General features: G+C 34.8%; 1 protein-coding gene across 2 annotated transcripts in view; it reads left to right on the top strand.

Moving 5' to 3' along the window:
* SPOCK3 (SPARC (osteonectin), cwcv and kazal like domains proteoglycan 3) overlaps nucleotides 1-24,683 on the top strand; it is a 447,127-nt gene that overhangs the window by 126,600 nt on the left and 295,844 nt on the right. For both annotated transcript variants that reach the window (XM_057310163.1, XM_026485616.4), the window contains exon 3: nucleotides 18,116-18,161. In XM_057310163.1, coding sequence (XP_057166146.1) covers nucleotides 18,116-18,161 — 46 coding nt within the window. The remainder of the gene's footprint in view (nucleotides 1-18,115; nucleotides 18,162-24,683) is intronic.

Raw genomic sequence — 24,683 nt, 5'->3', positions numbered from 1 at the left:
TTCTGTACAGTTTGATAAACAATTTAATAATGAATGAAACTGTCTTTTGTGTTTTTTTTCTCTATCTCCCCTCATTTTTTTTCCTTCTTTCTGTCTTTAAGATTTATTTATTTATTTGAGAGAGAAAGAGAGTACAGGAGTGGGGGAAGGAGCAGATGGAGAGGGAGAGAGAAACTTAGACTCCACGCTGACCCCGGAGCCCAACGTGGGGCTAGATCTCAGGACCCTGAGATCAGACCAGAGCCAAAACCGAGTCAGTCCCTTTAATAGACTGTGCCACCTAGGTGCCCTTCCTTCTCTTCCGGGTTCTTTTTTTCTTCCAAGATGAGCATCCAAATTCATATAGTCATTCTTCATAGGACAGCTTTCCTGGATTCTACAATGAGACCAGGGAAGAAGGAACTGTGGCTATTACTTCCTTTAATCCTGACATTTTGCTTCCTTGCATTAGATGGAATTAGAGTTTTTATTGAGGTCCTTGTTAACCATGTCACATGATTGTCTTATATAAGCTTGCAGTCACGTAAACTAATCACCCTGAATCCCCCTGGACAAAAGCAGTGAGAGAGAGGCAAAAAAAAAAAAAAAAAGATTCTTTAATTTATAAGGCCCTCACTGCCAAGCCAAACTCCCAAGGGCTGTTTGTACCTACGAGTTATTTGTCATGTAATAGGCCCCTATTTATGATTATCCTCATTGTTGATGTATTTATAACTCCACTGCCACAGTTTAACATCTTAGTATGGGGTTTTAAAATTATAATTTCTTGCTGATTACTCCTAATAAATGTGTAATTTATATTTGTTTTTATTCTAACTTTCCCCAAAGATACCAAGACGTAGAGAGAATTATCATGAGGGTAGGCACTTCAAGGCACTTCCTATGCTCCTTTAATATGGGTCACAGTAAGACTTCCTGCTTCCTATGGAAGGGAATTTAGGACAACTTCAAGACCAAAAGCCATACTAGTAATTATTATGACATTTTTGGCCACAAAGTCCACATAGGTAAGGCTGATTATAAAAGCAGCTGTCAAGATAATCCTTCCGCACTATGCAAGTTCTATGCAGATTTTCGTTGACATCAGTGTACTAACCTCAGGGCTATGCAGTGACACAGAGTACCAGTGGTGGGCTTATTCTCAGAGGGGAAAGAAATATAAATGAGAGATATATAAAAAAGGAAAATATTACAGAAAAAAAATTAAAAGGGAGAAAAAATGATAGAGGAAGAAAAATATGCAGTCATTTCTTTGGTAGAACCAATGTTACCTGTCTCTCCTATTGCAGGCTGATAGATATTGTAATTTCCAGAATATTCAAATATCTTTTAACAACTTTTAACTAAACTGAAAATTTAGAAACCTGATATTGGGTTCTTGTGCAGGTACATTTAGCAGCACATGAAACTTGAACCTAATGATACCATAATAATCTTTTTAAGTTCTAAATTTCACAAATAGATTTGTTCTCCATACTTGAAGTGACCTTGGAAAACATCTGACTCCCCTGTTAGCCACCCAAGTTACAGACATTTCATATCAATAGAAAACAGCCTAGCTCACGTGATGCATTATTTAATATTTAATGATTTTAGCTGAAAAAAAAATAATGTAGCAATTTAGGTTTAAATGCCCTGCAGTGAAAGAAATTAACTTCTGGGACCCTCATGTTATAACTGATATTCAGAAAAATACGAACAAAGAAAACCAAGAATTTGTGAATTTCTATTACTCTTTTTGATTATTGCTATCTTTCTGAAATTAATCTTAAGATACATTTTGATAATGGCTTTTCACATCATTCATGCAGACCCATTAAGACTCTGCTGAATTATATACCCCAGTGTGACTGGAGGGTTTCAAGTAGACAATTTTACTAGCAAAAGTCCTAAGCTTGGCCTGCCCTGAATACAAGTATACAGTGAATCTGAAATGGAGGGCTTGTCTTGTACAAACAAAATGGTGATACAGTACTTCCCAAAGTTTAACAGCTTCTGCATACAGAGACCAGGTTGTATACTTGGCTATTACGCAGATGGGTGTACTGAGAAGGAAACTGCCAGTGTGCGTCATCCAAGCACCATCAGGAACACCGAGAGTTGAACAGGTTGGGTTTATTACTCATTATGGCAAGGGAGAATACACCCCGTGGGAAACTGTTGGGTATTTTCGTAAGAGGGTGTCATGAAGATACTGATCAGGATTTGGCCTTGACTGGGTACTCTTAGAAAGGGTCTAAGGAAGTAGAGATTGATTTTGGATTGTGTGTTGTCTCGAAGTGGGGGCAACTCTATGGTTGTGTATTTCAACAGATCTTACCTACAGGGAGAATAGTCTAGAGGGAGGATACAGCTGTAATTAGTAAGGAAGTAGCAGTCATTCATTTAGCAAGACAGGAAGATATTTTGCATTTTGTAGTTGGTACAGTGACTTTGAAGCAAATGTTTTATGAGATTGTTAATATCCTATAGAACAATATGCCTTAACTGTAAGTTAGAGAAGTATGCAATGATATTGAGACGAAGACCAAGTCAGGTAAATTCTGGATGTTAGTACTGTCTTGTGTTTTCTTTTTTTCTGTCCCTTCCTTCCTCCCCTCCTTCCTTCCACCCCAACTCCGTCCCTCCTTTCCCCTTCCTTCCTTCCTTCCTTCCTTCCTTCCTTCCTTTCTTTCTTTCTTTCTTTCTTTCTTTCTTCTTTTTTTTTTAAATTTACTTATTTATTTGAGAGAGAGAGAGAGGGAGGGAGAATGAGTGGGGGGAGGGGCAAAGGGAGAGGGAAAGGAGAATCCCAAACAGACTGTGCTGAGTGCAGAGCTGGATTAAGGGTTCCATCACAGGACACTGAGATCCCCAGACCATGACCTGAGCTGAAACCAAGAGTGGGCCCTTCAGTCGACCTGACCTGTACCACCCAGGCACCCCAGGGCTCATGCACTTTCTATCTGGCATATGAATAACTTATGGTAATTAATGAACTATCTTATGTATATTTTCTTTTTTTTTACTAATTTTTCATTATGTTATGTTAGTCACCATACAGTACATCCCAAGTTTTTGATGTAAAGTTCCATGATTCATTACTTGCGTATAACACCCAGTGCACCATGCAATATGTGCCCTCCTTACTACCCATCACCAGCCTATCCCATTTCCCCACCCCCTCCCCTCTGAAACCCTCAGTTTGTTTCTCAGAGTGTGTAGATTTTCATCTCAAAATCTGCAGTGAGTCCGCAGCTGCCCCTCCATTGTTGATTCTTGTTTAGGATAATTCAAATTCTAACTAATCAGCCCCAGGGCTTATACGAAAGTTAAGTTATCTGTGATTCAGACTATTCTTACCAAAGTACTTTAAATTACATTCAGATGATTTATCTATAAGACTTTTGTTTGTTATGATAGAAAATCCTCTGGTATCTTAAGTATTAGATATTGAATGTGGAGATGCATGTATTGATAAGAAAGACACACAGGGAGTTCTTGGGAGGAGGAAGAACCATACTACATTTTGTTTTAGGAAGGTTGGTTGGAAAGGAATGTCATTCAGGATGAGACAGGAGCTCCTCAGTTTGTTTTTGTTTTGTTTTGTTTTTCCCCTACTTTTAATATGACTCAGTTCTGTTCTTTCTCTGATCCCACTGCTTTATGTATTCAGTACATATCCTTTTGCCTTCAAAACTTTATATTAGCCATAGGACTTTATATTAGTCATAGGTTTTGCTTATGCATCCTTTTGGCTTTCTCCTAACTTTGGCTTGTCATTGCCTCTCTCTTTCAGGTTTTCCCACTGGTGTTACTGCTTTCAAATGTTTAGTTCTCCATACAGTTCCCATTCAAATTCTCCAGAGAGAGAGTTAATTGACAGAGCATGCAATTGCGGTGAAAGAACTTTTCTGCTCTTGTTTGTTTTTTAAAGAAAAGTTTTTTGGAGAGTAGGGGCTCTATATAGTATAATGTTGTCTTTTTTTTCCATATTAACTGACATTAACATCTTACATATTAATATACCAACAATTCTATGGATGAGTGAGTGAGTGAGCGAGTGAGTGAATGAATGAACTGTGAGTTGGAGCTATGAAAGTATTAACTTTCATTGTCAGGCGAGTGCTGACAATATTTAATTTAAAATTATTTGGGAGTCCAAAAGAAAGAGCAAGGCTTTATTCATTTGAGAGCTCATTAAATGCCAGAAACTGAGCTTGGTATATTTTCATGTTCTCTTACTTAATACCCACAAAGCCCTGTAAAAGTGATACTATCCAGAGTTTTTCACTTGAAGAAATTGAAGCTAAAGGTGTGTAGCTTTTTTAGTGTACTTCACTAGTTAATTGTGGAACTAGACATTTTATCCGTGGCTATATCATTCCTAAACTTCCTGCTGTACCATGTTGCCCCAAAAGCCAGAGCAGTAGCAGGAACAGACACTTATGGGGTGAGCTTCCAAGAATTGCCTAGAATACAGGGTATCATCATCAAGACAAGACAAGAAGTGGCATAGAGTACAGAAATCACAATGACTCCTTTCTATTTTCCACGTGGGTGCCTCCACCTATCCTTACTGACAGGAAGTAATCACAGCTTGCTTTTCAGTGTCAGATAGGTGGAGGTAAATGGTATGATTTTATTCCCAAAACTGGGGACAAAATTGCATGGCAGATGATAGATTTTTGCCATTTCACTTACACTTCTGTATCTCACACTTAACCCAATCCCCTCAAACTGCCCTATGGATTTCCACACACTCTACTTAGACTTCTTTCCAGGGCTCTGCTCTCCTAAGAATGACTTATGAAATTCCCTTGCCCTTTCTATTTCCCTTTGGTGCAGGCATGGGAGGAAAGGTCATTCCCATTACTGAGAATCTAGTACTGCTAACATTACTGTAATTGCTTTTTAGGAATGACTGATCGCATGCACTCAGGGGACATTTGCAATATAAAAGGAGAGTTTATCAATCCAACTAACAAATTACTGGGAGTGTTAGAAACTTGTTTGCAGGTGGCATTCCCAGGGTCATTTGACCTCCTTAAACTATCTCACTTCCATAGCTCCTAGTACAACAGAACATAGGTAACTAGATTGGAACTACACTGGTGGGAAACTGCCCTTTTCCACTTGAGAATGTGGAATATCTTACCATAAGAAATTAACTTTTAGGGACATATATGGTTATATCTAAGGGTGGAAACATGAAAAATAGGCTGAGGAAATTGTAGGAGAGGAAAACATTTGTAAAAGGAGAATTTGCCATCGACGCACTTTGCAAGAGCCCTTCTAAGTGAGGGATTACCTGGTCCCCCAGAGAGATTCTCTTACCTTCTTCATTACAGTGATTTTTAACTATTCAGTTTTTCAACTGTCTGAATTGTTTTATCTTTAGAGCGCATATGTCCTCCCACCCTGAAACTGACAAACACAGTTCTGATCTAATTTAATACCTACATTAGAGTACGTTTCAGGTATCATATCACTAAGTCCAAGAACAGCTATGCTAATATATGAAGTAGCTCAACACTGCTCAAAACATATCGCTGTTACCAACACCATAAAATCCTATTTACTTTTGCTTAAAAGTGTTTGATATTGACTTTGCTTTCCCCTGGACTGTAATTAACAACATTCTCAACTGCTTACAAGATTCAATTGACTGGCAATATTAATCACACAACACAGAGAAACTGGCTATAATAGCATTTGATTTTTTTTTTTCTTATGTGTTCTTGGCATCTAATCACTGATTAAAACTAAGGAAATGGCTCTTTTCACCATGCTCCATGGACATTTATTTTCTTGGTTTGTTTAGTCTATAAAGATCCCCCCCCCTTCTTTCCATGTTGGATCTTACTTCTAAATTTCTATAGACATGGAATAAAACCAAGAAACAGTATTTCTTGTCAAGAGGAACAGTTTATTCCAGATAATTAAATCCAAGAATGTTCAAAGAAAACACTGCAAGGAGCATAAATTAGGTTCCTTCAAGGGATATAGGTCGTTCCTCATGAATGAATACTGACAAAACAATTTTGTGGGAAGCTTTGAAAAGTCATTAATAGTTTTGAAACTTTTGAAAACTAGCACATTTCGTAGAAGAAAGCAACCAGGTTTAATTTTGTGTTTTTAAAATGTACTCCAGACATTCACAAGTGTTTCCTCTTCATATTTGACAGTATTTTTGAGCTCGCATCTAAGATTTCTGCACATATACTCTTACGAAAGCTAAGGTAGATTTTTCTTTTTTCCTCACATTTGCCCAAATGCCATTTGGGGAAACAAATAATACAGTGTAAATATCAAAATAGAATAAATTTAGAAAAACAAAAGGTATCTTTCCAATGATTATGGAACCTCTCTGTTATTTATAGATATTATATAGAACTGTACTATGTAATAGCACCAGAGTCAGATTCTAAACTCCAGGAAGGCAATGACACTTTAATTTATTCACTGATTTTACCTTCTCCCTTAGAACTGGAAAATAATAAATAATCAGAGAGCAAAAATAATATGGCAATTCCAACCTAAATTATTTTGCTCCCTGATTTATTTATTACTAGGTTGGAATTCCTAAATTATTTTGCATAGCAGATTGCTACTTGCGTTTGGAAATTAACTAACAAAATTAAAGCTTAGGAAATTGAACCGTAATAAAAATGATTAAGAGAATGGACTCCAGCAGCAGGTGGTTTGGGTTTGAGTCTGGCGTCTGACAGTTCCCGGCTGGGAGACTAGTCTCATAGCCTTTCTTCATCTGTACATTGAGGTAAAGAATTATACCTATATCACAGGATAATTACAATGTTTGAATAGTGACTGGCACAGAGTAATTACTTTATTAGAGATCATGGTGAATATTATTGTTATTATTCTATGATTCTGGACTCTGTGTAGGTATTAAGGACTCATGCAAATATACCAATGTCATAATGTTTTAGAATCCATGGGACAAAGACATTCAGACTGGCATTGAACCTGCAAGTGAAGGAAAAAAATATCTTGCAGCAGCAAATCTGGTTATGAGTTTGCTTATCTGCCTGGCTACCTTATCTATCACTGTCCCACCCCCCTCCATCACCCTTCCTTTCTAACATACCCGATCCTCCTACACACACACACACACACACACACACACACACACACACACACACAATTATAACTGAGTCTGGCCCACATCGATACACACTTACATTATGATCCCATATTCTGAACTACTAGTTTTCAAACTTTTCTGTGCTTTCCTGTGTCTACCTACATCTCTTTTAATTTGCTGGTGCTTCTGCATGACACATCTCTGCCATTTTTCAAGCTGCAGTTCTTAGGCTACGTACTCTGACCCCGATTATATCAGGATGACACAGATTTAACACATTGTATGTAGCTACATTATGTTCCTACCGTGACTGTGTCTTTATAGATTGTCAGTTACATGAAAAGAGAGACTGTGTCTATTTTCATCTTCCAGTGGCCAAACTACCATGTACCATCGTACCATTTACCATGATACCTGGTACGTAAAAAGTGTTACATAACATTTGCCTAAAAACACCCTTCCTCTCCTCTCTCTCTCCATCCCGTCTCTTCTTACTTCCTTATTTCCTCCCATCTTTTTTTCCTCGCTTCCTTCTATAAATGGACTCGATACAATAATTAAGTACAATAAAAAATGAAACTAAATATATGAAATATATTACAGTAGTTATGAATAATCTTTTCTTCCATAATATTTAAAAGTTACTTAAATTTGGGGCTTATTAAAGAACAAATGAGGAGCACAGAGTACCAATAAAACTAGACATTATATATTAAACATTACCATTGAGCCATATTAAAAAATTGTTCATTTTGTGTACGTTCAGAAGAAGGAAAAAGAAGCAGAATTATATGTTCTATATCTCAGATGTGTGAAACTTTCTCTTTTTATCAACTTAAAACAATGTAACATAGTATTTCTTGCTTTATATCAGATTATTCTAGATGGAATCTTGTTCTCTTAAAAATGTTCTGGTGATTTGAGCTACAAGGTGCAATTAGGTGAGAACATCTTGTGCATTTCCTTATGAGTTTCATTCCTGTAGTCCTCACTTGAGCAATAGCTTTTTGTGTTTTTTAAAGAATAAGATAGCTGTAGTGCAAAATAGTAGGCAATGTAGGGCTATTGGGAAGCTGAAGAATTGTGAAACTGTATGTGTTTGTACATACGTGCATGCATACTTCTTGAGAATTATTCTCCTTTCAAATTGATTTTTGTTAAATCATAAAATAAATTAAATACAGAGGATTACCATATTTTATTACTTAAAGTGCCTATATTATTTAGTGGCTTGCTTAATATATAATGAAGATGAATTTCAACCATACAACTTTTTGTTTTTTCTTTTGATTTTGATGGATATATTTTAATGCAATTTCCTGAATATCAACTCAATTCTCTTCATACTTTTACATGCAAGTGTCTTATTTTACCTCATTTTTTTTATGTGTGGACTTGATACAACTAATTTGATCTTTGCTGGTAGGGTGCTAAAACGGTGTCAAATAGCATTCTAAGTTATTGAAAAGACCATAAATTTGAAGTTTTTAATTTTTGGCTGCTGAAATCTGAAGTCACCCTTTTCTGACTTCCTATTTATATATTTTATCTATTATATTGCCTAGTGGAAAAAAAGTCTCACAGTGAGGCATGAGCTTACTTAATTAGCGGACACCTCATAAAAGCAGTTTGCCCCTTTTTAAAAACTTGTTTATTCTGTAGATTGCTTATTGTAGAAGAGTGTATTAGCAGTCATGCAGATTATAATTTTTGTATTGGTTTCTATTGTATAGCTTAAGGGTGATTTAAAATTTTCTATTTTGTGTCGTTTATTATAATTAGAGCTATAAAATGCACAACTCTTTATAAGATTACCTTTGTCATGAAATTTTATTGTGATTTATTTTAATGTAAGTTTTAATGTGCCAACACATTTTCCCATGGTTGCATTTATGATAGTTCTTGCTTTTTGACAACTGTAGTCTAAGGGAAGAGAGAATGAACTGATGTGTGTCCTAAATCACATGCAAATTAGAAGCAAAACATTGTTGTTGACTTTATTTCTCTTCTTTGTCATAAGGAAAAATATTATTGCAATGTAATTTTTTTCCAACTACCAAATTAGCTAAAAACTTTCAGACATTTGAAGTTGTGACATTTTATTATTCATTGGATTCACACCATTTTATCAGAAAAAAATTGCACACATAGATGCATGAAGTTTGGGAGACGTGTGTCTAACTGCATCTCCCATATTACATCAATCAGTGCTGTGCAAGGTATAGGCCATGGCTGGATGCTGGTTGGCAGCCTGTGTGGAAGAGGTACAAAAATTGGGAATAAGGATTGAAAAAAATGCCATAGCAATTGGAGAGAAAAAAAATTACATTAACTCTAATAGTAATGAATTTGGGATTGTATTTTATGTGTCTGTTTTTATTTCAGCTTTCAAGCAATTCGTCTTATTGTCTTTTACAAAAGGTTTGTTCTGCAGTAGATTTGGAAAAATAAAACTGATTCTTCACCACAGATAGTTTTTGAAGCACTTCTCTGTAGTACAGGCATACACTGCGAGGTTTACTGAATCCTGAAATTAAAGAATGGATGAGATTTGAAAGTCCTTTCCTTGAAAATGTTTACAATAGAATAATGAAGTGTCAAATGAGGAAAAGAGTTTCCAGCACCCCACTGTGGTATAGAACCTCCAGAGGGCCCCCAGTGACCCCCATATGTGGTAAATTTGGGCTGGACTTAGGGACTCACTTCCAAGAAATAAAATAGTACAACAGTGACGCCGTTCTGAAATTAACTGTAAAAAGGCCACCTTCTCTATTAGACATCTTCTCTCACTGAAGCTCTCAGTCCAAAGGTTAGGAAAGCAAGAAAACTTAGGGGGAACCTGGGTGGCTCAGTTGTTAAGCGTCTGCCTTCCTCTCAGGGTGTGATCCCAGAGTCCTGGGATCGAGCCCCACATCAGGCTCCTCCGCCGGGACCCTGCTTCTTCCTCTCCCACTACCCCTGCTTGTGTTCCCCCTCTCGCTGGCTGTCTCTCTCTGTCGAATGAATAAATAAAATCTTTAAGAAACAAAAGAAAAAGGAAGAAAGGAAGAAAGGAAAGAAAGAAAGAAAGAAAGAAAGAAAGAAAGAAAGAAAGAAAGAAAGAAAGGAAACTTGGCAAAAACTACGTGAAAGACCAGATGGTCCTCCCTTGGTCACGAATGTAGCCCTGGTTGGCACCTTGACTACAGCCTTGTGAGAGATTCTTGACCTTTGGAAACTGTCGGAATAAACAGCCACTAAATTGTGGCATAATTTAATATGCAGCCATAGACAACTAATATGTCCTTGTTTAAAAAGAGGACAAAAGGTATCTCCTCTGCTACCAGTGCATAGGGAATCAAGTGGATTCCTGAGGACTGTTTTTTAGCCACTATCTTCCATATAATCTTTGACTAGGGACTGTAACTCTCTGGTATACTGGGCTATTTTTTAAAAACTACTGTGTTGACGTTTTTGATGGTATTATTGTTACATCTGAAATCTAAAGCTTAAATATTGGGACAAACCCCAAGATACATATATTACACTAATTTTTTTAATTGAGCAAATGTTCGTTTTTTTTTTTTTTTTTTTACAAAGTTGTCTTTCTCTGTAATGCTGAAAAGGAAAGAGAAGATACTAGTCACAAAGCAAAGCTGGTAGGGCCAGAATAAACCATACGTTAGGTCCAAGATTTTGCCAACCAGTGAGCTAGGAATGTAAACACTCTTACTGTGGATAATAGCAGCTATGCATTAGAATCTCCATGTATATGTGATGAAATCAAATGATAATAATAATAGTAGAAGCTAATTAAAAAAATTGTCTTCAAAACAAAAATGAAAATTCAAAATGAGCAAAACAGCTTCCAGTTCGGTTTAAAAATAGATATTTTCAAAAAGGTAGTCACAGGTATTAACCATGATAAAGGACCCAGTTGAAGTTACTGGAGTTAATTTATAAATATATTCTCCCTACTACTTAATCTGAAGAGCTTATTTTTGCTGTGAGAGAGAAAAAAAGCACAGAAATAGATTCTTTACTCAATAACGAAATAACTAACACATTTTGTTTAAGATAGCACATTCTAAAAATAATAGTTTATTTTCATTTATGATTAACTTTTCTTTATTTTACACAGTATTTAGCTTATATTTTGAATAGTACTACATTTTCATTGACTATAAATGCTAAGGATTTATATCACACTGATAATATGTGTTTAACATTTTCATATTATATAAATTTATTTTTATTTATATTTGATATGATGAACAATTCTCATATTTGTACTATATTCAATATTTAGTTAAGTCTATTTATTTATTTATTAAGATTTTATTTATTACTTATTTGACAGAGAGAGACAGCGAGAGAGGGAACACAAGCAGGGGGAGTAGAAGAGGGAAAAGCAGACTTCCCGCCTAGCAGGGAGCCCGATGCAGGGCTCGATCCCAGGACCCTGAGATCATGACCTGAGCTGAAGGCAGAGGCTTCAGGACTGAGCCACCCAGGCGCCCCAAGTCGTTTTTTTAAATTACAAATTTGAAAACTCAGAAAATGCTGTTATAAATACCAAAAGGATATGAAATAAATAGGGAAACATGAATATTTTATTATGTATATTATTGGCTACTATTTTACTATTAATATTTTACTGTTTTGCTCCAATGAGTACAATAACTATAGTTTTGGTTTACGAAGCTGAGAAGTGTTCTAGAATTACAGGCACTTTTACGATACCTACAGGCATTTTACCTTAATTTATCCCTTGGCTTCCACTTGAAATTGAGGATCATGATGTCATATAGAAACACATGTGCAACCTTCTTCTAAAGCACTTTTTTAATATAACATATCCTAAAGATTTTGAGAATCATATTCTTACTTGGTTCCAAATTATATATTTTGATTTCTCGTGCTGAAAATATGGATTACTCACCTGTAGATTATATCCAAAGGTAGATGATATATTTATGGTCAGAAGGAGGAAGTGAAGTACTTGGAAAATTTATCAGCTTTAAGATTTGAGGATCAAATCACATAGATCCAGAACATTAAACACTGTAAACACTTTTTCTTCCTTCAAAAAATTGTGTTTCCCTAAGCGGAAATAGGTATTCCATTGAATATGGTTTTCTCGCTTTTAAATAAATGTTCTTTTATGGGGCAGCACAGTATAGGATAGTCATGCAGGGGTCTTTCTCAGTATAAGACCAGCTTGGCAGGACTTCCAACTTTTTGGCCTCTGGTCTCAGTCATGACTACTCCACTCTGCTGTGGTAAGCATCTGAGCAGACATAGACAATATGTAAAAAGATGGTGGTGGCTGTGTTCCAGTAACATTTCAGTCATAAAACAGGTGGGGCATGGCCCATGGGCCATAGTTGCTGATCTGTGGTATGGTGAAATGTTTAAGCATACAGACTCGGGGCCATAGTTCTGGGGTTCAAATCCCACCTCTATTTCTTTTTTTTTTTTTAATTCATATTTTTTACTTTATTTCAATTTATTTAGTTTTATTTTTTTTAATTTTTTATTATAATATGTTAGTTACCATGCAGCACATCCCTGGCTTCTGATGTAAAGTTCGATGATTCATTAGTTGCGTATAACACCCAGTGCACCATTTCTAACTTGCTGTGTAAGCTTGAGTAGATAACTGAGTCTCTCTCTGCTTCATTTTCCTCCTCTATAAAGTAGGAGTGATATTAGAAACACCTACCTCTTACAGATGCTGAGAGTAAAGTGCTTAGAACCACTCCCGGTACAGGGTAAGAGAGCAGTGACTTCAAGCCCCTGTTTTACTCAATTAATGTCCTTATAGTTGAGACTATATAAATAGAGTCCCAATATTTAAAAGTCCTTATTTTATTTATTAAGACAAAGTATTGTTTGTCTTTCCCTGATATTAATAAATTACAAGTTTTGTATATCAATGTAAAAGTGACCATATATATTCTGAGGGAGTTTAACTTCAATCTGCAGAGATTTTCAGAGACAATTGAGGAATTCGCTCAATGGCACTGCCCTTTTGCACAATTCATTTTATTTATGTGTTTAATCTGTGGTGAGTCAGGGAGCATAAAGTGCTTTCTAAAAAATAAAGGGCTCACCAAAGTGTTATAAATGAATTCTTTCAGGGTCCTACGACATCACTTGGAAAAATGAGTGGTACTTGGGTAATAAATATGACATTTGGGGGCCTGAAGCAGATAGTTTGTCTCAAATAGATAATTCCTTTTTATCTAGACAAAGCTTACTTACTCTATCTTGTGATCTAATCATGTGTTAAGTATTTCTGCACAGGGAGGCTTCCCCTTTTGTGAAATGCATTGGCTTACCTATTAGACAAGGCATTCTTCCTACCATACGGTGAAATGTGTAAATGAGTTTGTCATAATATATAACATATTTCAAAAAGAAAAAGGAGATTTCCATTGCTATTTTTTAGCTTATAGACCTAGCAGTGCCTAATGATTTGGCTTAGCTATTGAAACACAGTAAGCAATGAGTTCCTGTTAGTAGGGAAATTCTGAGGTTCTGTACAAGAGGGTTTGGGGAACATAATCACAAAATACAGAAATCCGAGGAAATTTATCTTCTACTCCTCAGAATAGGTCCACATGATTGCCATCATTGTGTCTTTACTTCTGTGGACATATAAAAAGGCTAACCCAGTTTCTGTCAATAAGTGGAGCAGTAGCTTATTATACTTACCTTTGCTATGATTCTAGAGATTTGAATCAAAAAAACAACATTGTCGAAAGGGTAAAAGTTAGGGATCTCCCTGTCTTTTATATTTCCCCTAAATATAAACCTTTTGCTGATTTACTTGCTCCTTGGGAATAAATGGAATCCCTCAGTGTGGGACTTTTGGCCCAGGCTCTCCTCCCATGAAGAGGACCAGGGGCCAGAAACACTCTCCTTAATTCCCAATGTGTTTGGATCCTCTGAGCCCACAATCCTCTGTGGGCATTTCTTGCAGTTGTTTTCTAAATCCCAGGTTGGCTTATTTTTTTTATCTAAATTGAAGCTTGAGAACAACCAATAGTCACACAAAGCTTTTTGAGACAAAAGAAATTGTGCCTGAATGAACACTTAATGTGAAAATACTTTTATCTCTTATTCTGGCAAAATTCCTAAGATTTAATGAGGTGAAACCATTTTTGGAAAAAAAAAAGTCTAGTGATGTGAGAACACAAAGAAAAATATCTAAAAATAGTTGATAGACTAACTACTTTGCTTTTCTATACTATGTCAGATCCCCACAATGGCCATACATTGACATTGCTCTTGACTTACCCAAAAGAACTAGGTTCATGGTTTATATTATGATTGAAATTTTTAGATAGCTATGGCCCCAAACTAACTCAACATGAGAGTGTTATTCTTTTTTCCCCCCAAGATTTGGAATTCTGATTTGTAAAGCAATCATAGAAAATGCATACTTCAAATAAGATAAAACTGGTTACTTTTTTTTATTGAGTTTTTAATTTTAATTCCAGTATAGTTAACGTCCAGTGTTACATTACTCTCCGATGTACAATATAGTGATTCAACAATTCTATACATTACTCAATGCCCATCATGATGTGCACTCTAAATCCCCTTCACCTATTTCCCCCATCTACCTCCCCTCTGATGACCATCAGTTTGTTCTCTGTGGTTAAGAGTCTGTTCTTTGGTTTGTCTTTCTCTCTCTTTTTTTCCCTTTGTTCATGTGTTTTGAATCTTAAATTCTACATATGAGTGAAATTGTATGATGTCTTTCTCTTACTGACTTATTTTGCTTCACATTATACTCCCTAACTCCATCCATGTTGCTGCAAATGGCAAGATTTCATTCTTTTTTTATGACTGACTAGTATTCCATTGTATATATATATATACCACATCTTCTTTGTCCATTCATCTATCAATGGACACTGGGTTGCTTCCATAATTTGACTATTGTAGATAATACTGCAATAAACATAGGGGTGCATATATCTTTTCAAATTAGTGGTTTTGTATTATTTGGGTAAATAATCAGTAGTGCAATTACTGGGTTGTAGTGTAGTTCTACTTTTAAATCTTTCCACAGAGGCTGCACCAGTTTGCATTCCACCAACAGTACATTAGGGTGCCTTTTCTTCACATCTTCGCCAACACTTGTTGTTTTTTGTGTTTTTGATTTTAACCATTCTGACCGATGTGATGATTGTGTTATTCTGAAGGAAGTTATTTAAATATGGTTGAGGTTATATTTTACCATAATATCCATCTATCTGTCTATCTATCTATCTATCTATCTATCTATCTATCTATCTATGTATATCAATCCATCTATCTCTTAATTCCTTCTCATCTGTACAAATGCTGTACAAACACTGTGTGTTGCATCAAGCATGTTGCTTTCACATTGTTGAGCTTCAGTGCTAAAGATATCAGTCCCACATCTATTCCTTCTTCTACTTCAATTTGATATTTATATGGATGGAGTCACTACGGTGGTGAAAACTTACCCACATCTTCTTAGAGGATGTCAATGATAGCTGTACCACTTCAGAAGAGTCCGAGGTGGTAGCAGAAAACTTGCCTTCTTGTATTAACTACAATCATAAATGGAAGCCTTTAAAAAAGTTCAAAACTGCATCTAATGTTTGGTTTTGAAGGGCTTTCACTTTCAAAAATGTTATGAGAAGTTCATAGTTCTTTTTAAGCAACCAGAAAAACTAAAGGACTTTGATAGCAGTAATGCAAGGTTGTCCAGTGGTGATGTTGCTTGGAGATACTAAAGAGGTGAACCTGGTGCTTCTGATTAGCAAGTCTGCTTTAGCACCTCCTTTATGTCAGATATTGTGCAGATATTTATATTTTTTATAACTAATCCCCACAGCACCTTTATCAGATAGGCAGGTATTTTTTTTCCCAACCTTAGTCACAGGATCTGAAGTTTACATCTTTTTTCTTTCTTTCTCTTTCTTTCTTTCTTTCTTTCTTTCTTTCTTTCTTTCTTTCTTTCTTTCTTTCTTTCTTTCTCTCTCTCTCTCTCTCTCTCTCTTTCTTTCTTTCTTTCTTTCTTTCAATATTTTATTTATTTATTTGAGAGAGAACACGAGCAGGGGTAGGGGCAGAGGGAGAGGGAGAAGCAGACTTCCTGCGTGGCAGGGAGCCAGATGCAGGACTCGATCCCAGGACCCTGAATCATGACCTGAGCCGAAGGCAGATGCTTGATTGACTGAGCCACCCAGGTGCCCCAGTTTACATCATTTTGTAAAGTGATACAGCTAATAAGTGGTAAAGTCAGACTTAAATTTAAGTTCTTCTGTCTCTAAATCCACCACTCATTCTCATAATCTAGTTTTGTTTTGTGTTTTATCTTGTTTTGATTTGTTATCCTTCGAGGAGAAACTCCAACTCCTCTTCATGCGTGGAATAGGTACTGGTCATCATCCCCACACAGTTGAGATGTAATTTAAGAAAATAAAAGTTATTAAACGAGTGTACTGTGATCCTCAGCCAAAGTTTTGAGACTTGAGTGGAGGAATTTAATTTGAAAGCTTAATTTTCCACGAATTCTCTCATCCCATAAATATTTTACAAAGATATTTTAAAGAGAGCCCAAGCAATCAGTATTTATTTAATTATCCAGTGGTGTTATCTTCCCTTCATCTGATCTTAGGTCATTTATTGCATAACCTATCAGTGTAGACTGCCATAACATGCCACTGTCTTAACATAACCCTATCTCAACCTAAATATAAGATTGACAGAGATGATTTCTGAAGTTTTTCTTTTTTTTCTTTTTCTTTCATTTGAAATTGGTAAGGTGGGAATGCAGAAGGTGGTGATGAGTGTTTAGTCACAATAAGGAAAAATTTTTCAAAAATTTAAAATTTTTGAATAAGTTAATTTGGAAGTGTATTTATTTCCATAATTAAAAGGGGCTACATTTTCCTCTTTGTACAGAAGGGGATTTTAGCAAAGAGGTTAGAAAGAAGATTCAAAGAATCTTTACTTGACCTTTTTAGATTCCCTGGGTTCCTTAATTTCCAACACATTGACTTCAGTGGGTTTACGAGTGTGGAGTTAGGAGATGTTTAGTCAAGGAGCCTCACCATGATGTACCACTCTTTCTTACTATAGTGAAAACAGCTTATTAATTTCAATAGTCAAATGTGTTTTATTGACTGTAAAATATGATATAGCTTATTACTTTGAACAGTTAAATCTGTTTTATCTACCATAAAATATGATATGTATGTGGTTCATCTACAAAGTTTTTAGGGTGGTGAAACAGTAAATACAGTAAAGCTAGTCAATGCGTTTTGCTTTTTAAAAAATCTTTTCAGGATCCATTGCCCCACCTTAGTGTTGTATAGTCATATTTACTAAATGTATATAATAAATATATTGTAATGATTCTTTTCCATATTAAAGATTTAAACTTTAGGCAAGATTTAATTAGGTGTGCATTTTTTTTCAAGCTTCCAATTGCATTTTGATGAACTCCTTAGATATTCAATTATCATGTGACAGATTTGCATAAAGTCTATTTCTACTATATGGGCTACAACAGACTTGATATTTTTGTTGCTGTGTTGGTGGTTCCATTTGCTATTGTACTAGTGGAAAATGAAGTTGTGTAACTAGAAACTGGTAAGATACTTTTATAGCTTATTAGCTTAGTGTAATTACCTGCATGTTCTATTGCACATTGAATTGCAATTGAAAGTATTGCATTATAATATTTAGGTGAAGCGGCAACCAAATATAATTAAATTATTATAGTAAACATTGACTTGCAATGAAAATGAACACATTTATTGAAAAACATTTCTGTAACATGTAAACAATGTGTTCCCTTTTGATAACTATTGTTTTTCTCTTGTTCCTTTTTTTATTTTTTATTTATTTATTTATTTTTATAATTTGCTGCTTGCCATTACAGGAAGTAGAGGTTTGTATTCAGCTTCTGTATTTTATATTTTATTCTAGATTTTATATGAATCTTTACAATTTAATTAGTCACATACACTCAATTCACATTATTTTCCTCCTCAGGATGATTATTTCCACACCTGGAGTCCAGGAAAGGCCTTCGATCAGGGTAAGAATCTAATTATTTTAAAAGAAAAATCTTTACATGTTTATAATCACTCCACTTTCAACATGATATTTATTGTTTATTAGATTCTTAAAATACTAAATAAGAGAGCTTAGGTAATGGAAAAATTCATATAATAATTAATTTCATTACAGAATAGTGTAGTCAGTAATAAGTGAATTAGAGATCATGATTATGTCAGAACACCTTTTATTTTTAGATACATATCTTAGATTACTGATTTGGCTTTCTGAACTTTATTGTACACATTTCTTCAGTTGATACAAGTCACTTCATCCAGTTTTCAAATATACTCAAGTGCATTCAGTAGGACATAGATTTATTTGTGCAAAATTTAAAAACAAATGACTTTGCAGTCAGTGTTTCAGTTAATAAAAGTTTTCATTTAAAACAGCACCGGCTGATAATTAGACTCAGCTGGGGTCTTAGTAAGACCCAAAAGGGAAAGTCATATATAAACTGGTTATGGACTTGAGAAGGAAAAGCAGGAAAGATGCATGGGAAAGGAAGATGTGGAAGAGAAACATAAAGTGCAATGCAATCATAATGATATTAAAGAGATTTGTTTGCTAAATTCAACAATATTAGAACCAGAGATTCTTCCTTTCTAAGTCTGGTACAAAAGAAATTTCTACTTTACATTGACTATAATAACCTTACAAAAGATACTACTTCCTGAAGTAGGGCCATTTAAAAATAGAAATCATTTTAAAGAATGAGTTGTGATATGTTAATAAAGGAATCTTAGGGAATTTTGCTATGTCTCCACATTTTTGACTTCTTATGTGCAGCAAAAGCTACAACAGCCAAACTCTCTGGTGAGAACCTACCTGGGTGGACCTAGCTGGGGACTGTCATCAATGCTGGTATTAGCCTGCCGTCTGAAACAGTCATTCACATCCAATCCCCCCTTTAATATTATTTCTTTCTGCTGTACTTCATGTGATTTCACTATTATTATCTAGAGCGGTTATTTGTGGAATCTGCATTTTATAATTCTACAAAATATATTTTTTATTTCACTAATAACGTAAGTCAAGACAAATATACTAAAAGACAGGCAATAAAAAACAATGACATACAAGCTGAGATATATTTGCAAACTTTCTTGGGAAATGAATTTTTATGATGGAATCATAAACCTTGAAAAAATCAGAATTATCTATGAAATGGATGTTAACACTTAAATTTGTCATACTCAGTGCATCCAGTTACAATAAAGGTGGTTTGGATCGTGTGTGTGTGTGTGTGTGTGTGTGTGTGCGTGTGTGTGTGTGAGAGAGAGATAACTTGTTGAATTACAATTTATCTCCCGTTAAAAAAAAAGAAGAAAAAAAGATTGCTATAAGGAGGCTTCCAAGCCCTGGTAAGACTGACTTAGTTTAATTTTCAAAGAGGATTTTAACATACTCATTTGTCAAAAATATCATATTTATCGGACAGAGAGAAGCTCATGACATAATAATAGCTAGTAGTTAGAGTGCCCTCTATCCAGTCACTATTCTAAGTATTCAGTTATGAGTTCATTTAATCTTTGCAATAACCCTGTCAAGTAGATGGGGAAGGGGAGGCACTTAAGAAGCTTAAGCTCCTACTCAAGGTCATATTCTTGCAAAGTGGCAGAGTCAGGATTTGGATCCAGGCAATCTGACCCCTGAACCCCATTTCCTAACTACTATGTGACACTGTCACTCATATGATAGCATTAAAATGAAATAATGACATACTGGTGGTATTTTGAAGCTTGTGTTTTAAAAATAAACATTTGCTTGAGTGAACATTAGAAATAGAGCTAGTAGCTGTGTTTTTATATTTTAAATAATATTTTGTAGATTATCAGACCCAGGGTTTTGGTTGATTGAACATACGTAGTTGATAAACATATATGGGGAAGTTTAGTATCAAAAAAAAAAAAAAAAAGGAAAGTGGAAAAAAATAGGTTGAGATACATGTATTTTTGTTTTGTATTTGTTTTGGCTTTGAATCATATTAACTAACCCATTTGTAGACCATACTGAGGAGTGAGAGAAATTATCCTGTTCTCATCTAGCTCTGAGTAAGATAGCTTGCATCACTTGGATAGAAGAGACTTGATACTGTATGGTGACTAACATAATATAATAAAAAATCATTATAAAAAAAAAAGAAGAGACTTGAGATATGCTGATTTCTACTGCTTATTTGTATATGATGAAAGAATCTTCTGTTAAGTAGATTTTCAAAATCTGATTAAACTTTTGAACATAATTTATAACTTTTTAGAAGTATTTATAATTTTTAATATATTTTCATGGTATATGGACATCCATATCACATATCAATATAAATTGATTTTCTGCAGTTTCTTTTTTGAGGGTGTTTGCATATTTCTTGAAAGGAATGAAGAAAACGTTACCTTAGCATTACACTTTTTTAGCATTACATTTTTTATGCTGATATTTACATCATTTTTACCATACACATTTTAAATTATATCTTACTTTTCTACAGACTGGTCCACAAAATATGCAGAAATTAAAGTACTATTTATGAAAATATTAATATTTCATGTCAGAAATGGTGCAATTTCTCATCACCAAACCCTTTCTACATGTATGCATGAATAGGCACATGCATACATACATACATAAGCATATACATAATTTGCACATGCCTAGACATGCATACATATTTGCATGTGTAAGCTTTCTTCTAGGTACAACTCAACTGATTGTTCATATATAGCTTATCTACCTTGTAGTTTAACTGTGACAAATTTTTCATATAGTGAGTTTCTTTTCATAAATCTGATGTTTCTACGTTGTTTTTGTTTTACCAGTAAAATCGACAGAGTTTTGGGAAAATATAATAGTTTCAAATAAACTTCAGTAAAACTGTTTTAGTGATGGTAAAATCTGCTTTTTAATAAAGGAAAGCATACTGACGCCAAAAATTAATTTCTTTGTATTTCTCCACGTAGGATTTTCTGTGCCATTACTTCTATTCATTAGTGTGGCTAATCGTGAGTTGACACAACAGAAATTGACTGAAAACGAATTTTAATGAGGACATGCATCTTCTTGAATATGACATGAAAATTTAATGTTTACTAGGACAACCTTAAAGGGGAAATGCATGGATGAACCTAGAGTGGTAGCATGATAAAGATCTTAAACAACTTAGTAGACTTTAAATAGATGGGCTGTAGCTTAAAAAAAAAAAACAAAACTTAAAACACTTCTTTTTTTTCCTTTTCATTTCATTAACCTTGCCTTGTTTTTGGTCATGGATTAATTTGGGTTTTTAATAGATAAGTCACTGAAATTTTTAGCAGGAATTCCTGTCAGTTGTTTAGACAATCTACAGGTTTTAAAGTGCTATCTGTTTTAAGGAGGGCACGTATTGCATGGAGCAATTATTATAATTGTTTTTATAATTTTATATTTTATATTATATATATAATATATATTTATATGCATAATTTATAATTTTATAATTATAATTATTATAAAAAAATAAAGTGCTATCTGTACAAGGAATGCCTTTTATTCAAAAATTATTTTTCTCCAGGATATGGTATTCAGGGACCCTGAGATGAAATAGTTGAAAGCCAAATGTGTTTTGTATATATTCCCCTAATTTTACTATCCAGTCCGGCTTGGAGTTGTTCCAGTTGGTATCCCCCAGGGCAGTGAATTACAACCAATAGATTAATAATAAAGAAGCTGAATTTATTTTTTTATTTTTTAAATATTTATTTATTTCTTAATAATAATTTTTTATTATGTTATGTTAGTCACCATACAGTACATCCTTAGTTTTTGATGTAATGTTCCATGATTCATTGTTTGCGTCTAACACCCAGTGCTCCATGCAATATGTGCCCTCCTTAATACCCATCACAGGCCTATCCCAATCCCCCACCCCCCTCCCCTCTGAAGCCCTCAGTTGAATTTAAATAGATGCAGAGATTTCAAGACAAATCAGTTTCACATTATTGATGTGTTTCTTCTGCTCAGGCAGATTTCTGAGGTATGGAAAGAGGAGCGAGGATTGTGCCTGTGGCTTAGACCAGGATCCTTCAGCCACTTCACAGCAAACCAGTCAGGGGCTCTCTTCTTAAATTGGGACCTCTGTGTGAAGGGCAGCCTGAATTCTTCTGGCTCATTGTTGGCGTTAATTCAACAAAAGTTCCTCAAGAAGTGGTGCGTTAGGAGACCATTGCTAAACTCAGATTGCTGAGTCTAGGCAGGAGAGACACACATGTGCACAGCTAACCTTATATCAACATGAACCATTCTCGCAAGGATTGGTGGGGAGTGAGCTCTTTGAAAGGACAGTGGGATGTTAAGCCATATACTTATACATTGTTTCTCTCTTTTCAGGATCAGTTCGTAGAGCTTCATTTGATTCCCATAAATTTTCCCATCCTTTGCAAAACATCTCACATACACCAACAGTCACATCCTGACTTGTTCCTTTGCAATCAGTCTCTGGCTACAAAGGAAAAGCTGTCGAGATTTCCTCTGACGCTTTTATTTCCTTCAATGAACAGAGCTGTTCATTGTATTATGGCTATAATTATTTTTGAAACTGAAAAAGACAAGTGTTTGAGAAAGAACACCCCCAGCTTATCTTTCCCTTAGTTAACTACACTACCATACTTTTTAAGGCATAGTGTATGTGTATTGCGAAATGGAGGTAGTGCCTCTCTCCCAGATGACTTTAATTTTCACTTGTTTACATGAGGATCTTTTTTTTTTTTTTTTCATGTTCTTGGATGGTATTTATTGATAGTAGTCTGAAACAATAGATAGATCTGATCCATGCTTCACAATAGAGGCATGGTACTAGCATAGTGCTGCTTTGTGTCAGCGCTTGGGGCCTTTTGGCATTTTTCTAGTGGAGAAATTGGTGTTCTCAGAATTGAAATTCAGCGGGGACAATACGCAAAGATAATTATATGATCATAATATTTTCCAAAAATTCTTTCAATCATTTAAAATGTAAATTCTGAACCGTGATTTGATCTGAATCATTATTAGATCAACTCACAAGAATTGATTTAGTATTTTTGCATCGTTTTGGACAAATTGCTTGTTAGGTATTCAAGTGCTAATAGCCATGTCGATTTGCATCATACATTAGCTATATCACCCATGGTGGCAACCTTGGCTCAAAGAAGCCCTCTAGAAAACCTGCAAAAAAATAATATTCAACCTAGAAATGAACAGTGTATGTTCATTTATTCTATGTCAGGTTTAGTACATAAGAACTACATAGGGCTTATAAGTGAGAAATTTATTTTCTCTTCCTTTCCAACTCTGATTTTTTTATACAAGAATGGTATTTAACTTGTTTTACCCCCACATTCTAGGAAAATAAATAGAGGAATATTCCATAAAATGTAGGAATCAGGAATCTTACATTTGCTCTATTCTATGTCAGTGCTGTTTTCTCCATTGAATAATAAATATTGCATAAAGGTTTGCATTTTTAATTTACAAGATAAAATCAAGATTAATAATGCTTCATATCACAGTAGCCTACATACATGTGTAAGAAGGCAAATTATATTTATTTCTTTTCAATGACCTTAAGTTACTAAATTGTGAATCAAATTTATAGAGCAAGAGATTAATTACATATACCTCAAAGTTGTTCAGATTTTAAGAAATAAGATTCTTATATCACACTTTGTTAACCTAACATAATAATAAGTATTGTGAAGATCGAAAAAAACAGTAGATATGTAGGAAGTCATATTTTTTAATAGGAAATCTGCTGGTTAGGGAGGTGATGTGCAGTCCTGCCTAAACATGAAATTTACTAAGCATTCATGTAAAAAGCACAGTTGCAAATCTGAGGTAGATTCTGGGCACTTCGTGAGTGTCTTTGTGTGTGTGTGTGTGTGTATGTGTGTGTGTGTGTTTTAATTTTTAAGAGTTATAATAAAATATACGTAACACAAAATTTACTATTTTGACCATTTTTGTGTGTACAGTTCAGTGGTATTAATTCACATTGTTGTGAAATTACCACCACTGTCTCTCTCCAGAACTCTTTTTATTGCCCCAAACTAAAGTGCTATACCCATTAAACCCAGGGTGTTATATGCAACTAATGAATCATTGAACTTTACATCAGAAACCAGGGATGTACTGTATGGTGACTAACATAATATAATAAAAAAATGTGATTATAAAAAAAAAAACAAACAAAACCAGTTTCCCCTCTTCCCAGTTCTTGGCACACAGCATTCTACCTCCCATCTCTATGAATGTGACTATTCTAAGTATGTCATATAAGGGGAATCATACAGAATTTGTCCTTTTGTGACTGACTTATTTCACTTAGCATTATGACCCCGGGGCTCATCTACATTGTAGAATGTGTCAGAATTCCCTTCTTTTTAAAGGCTAAGTCATATTCTATTGTATGTATACACTATGTTTTTTTTTTTTTTCATTCATACATTAATGGTTGCTTGGGTTGCTTCCACATTTTGGTTATTGTAAAAATGTA

The sequence above is a fragment of the Ursus arctos genome, unplaced genomic scaffold, assembly GCF_023065955.2.
Source record: "Ursus arctos isolate Adak ecotype North America unplaced genomic scaffold, UrsArc2.0 scaffold_11, whole genome shotgun sequence".
Classification (NCBI taxonomy): Eukaryota; Metazoa; Chordata; class Mammalia; order Carnivora; family Ursidae; genus Ursus; species Ursus arctos.
Note: the sequence above shows the minus strand (reverse complement) of the source record. Positions and strands in the feature narration are given on the sequence as shown.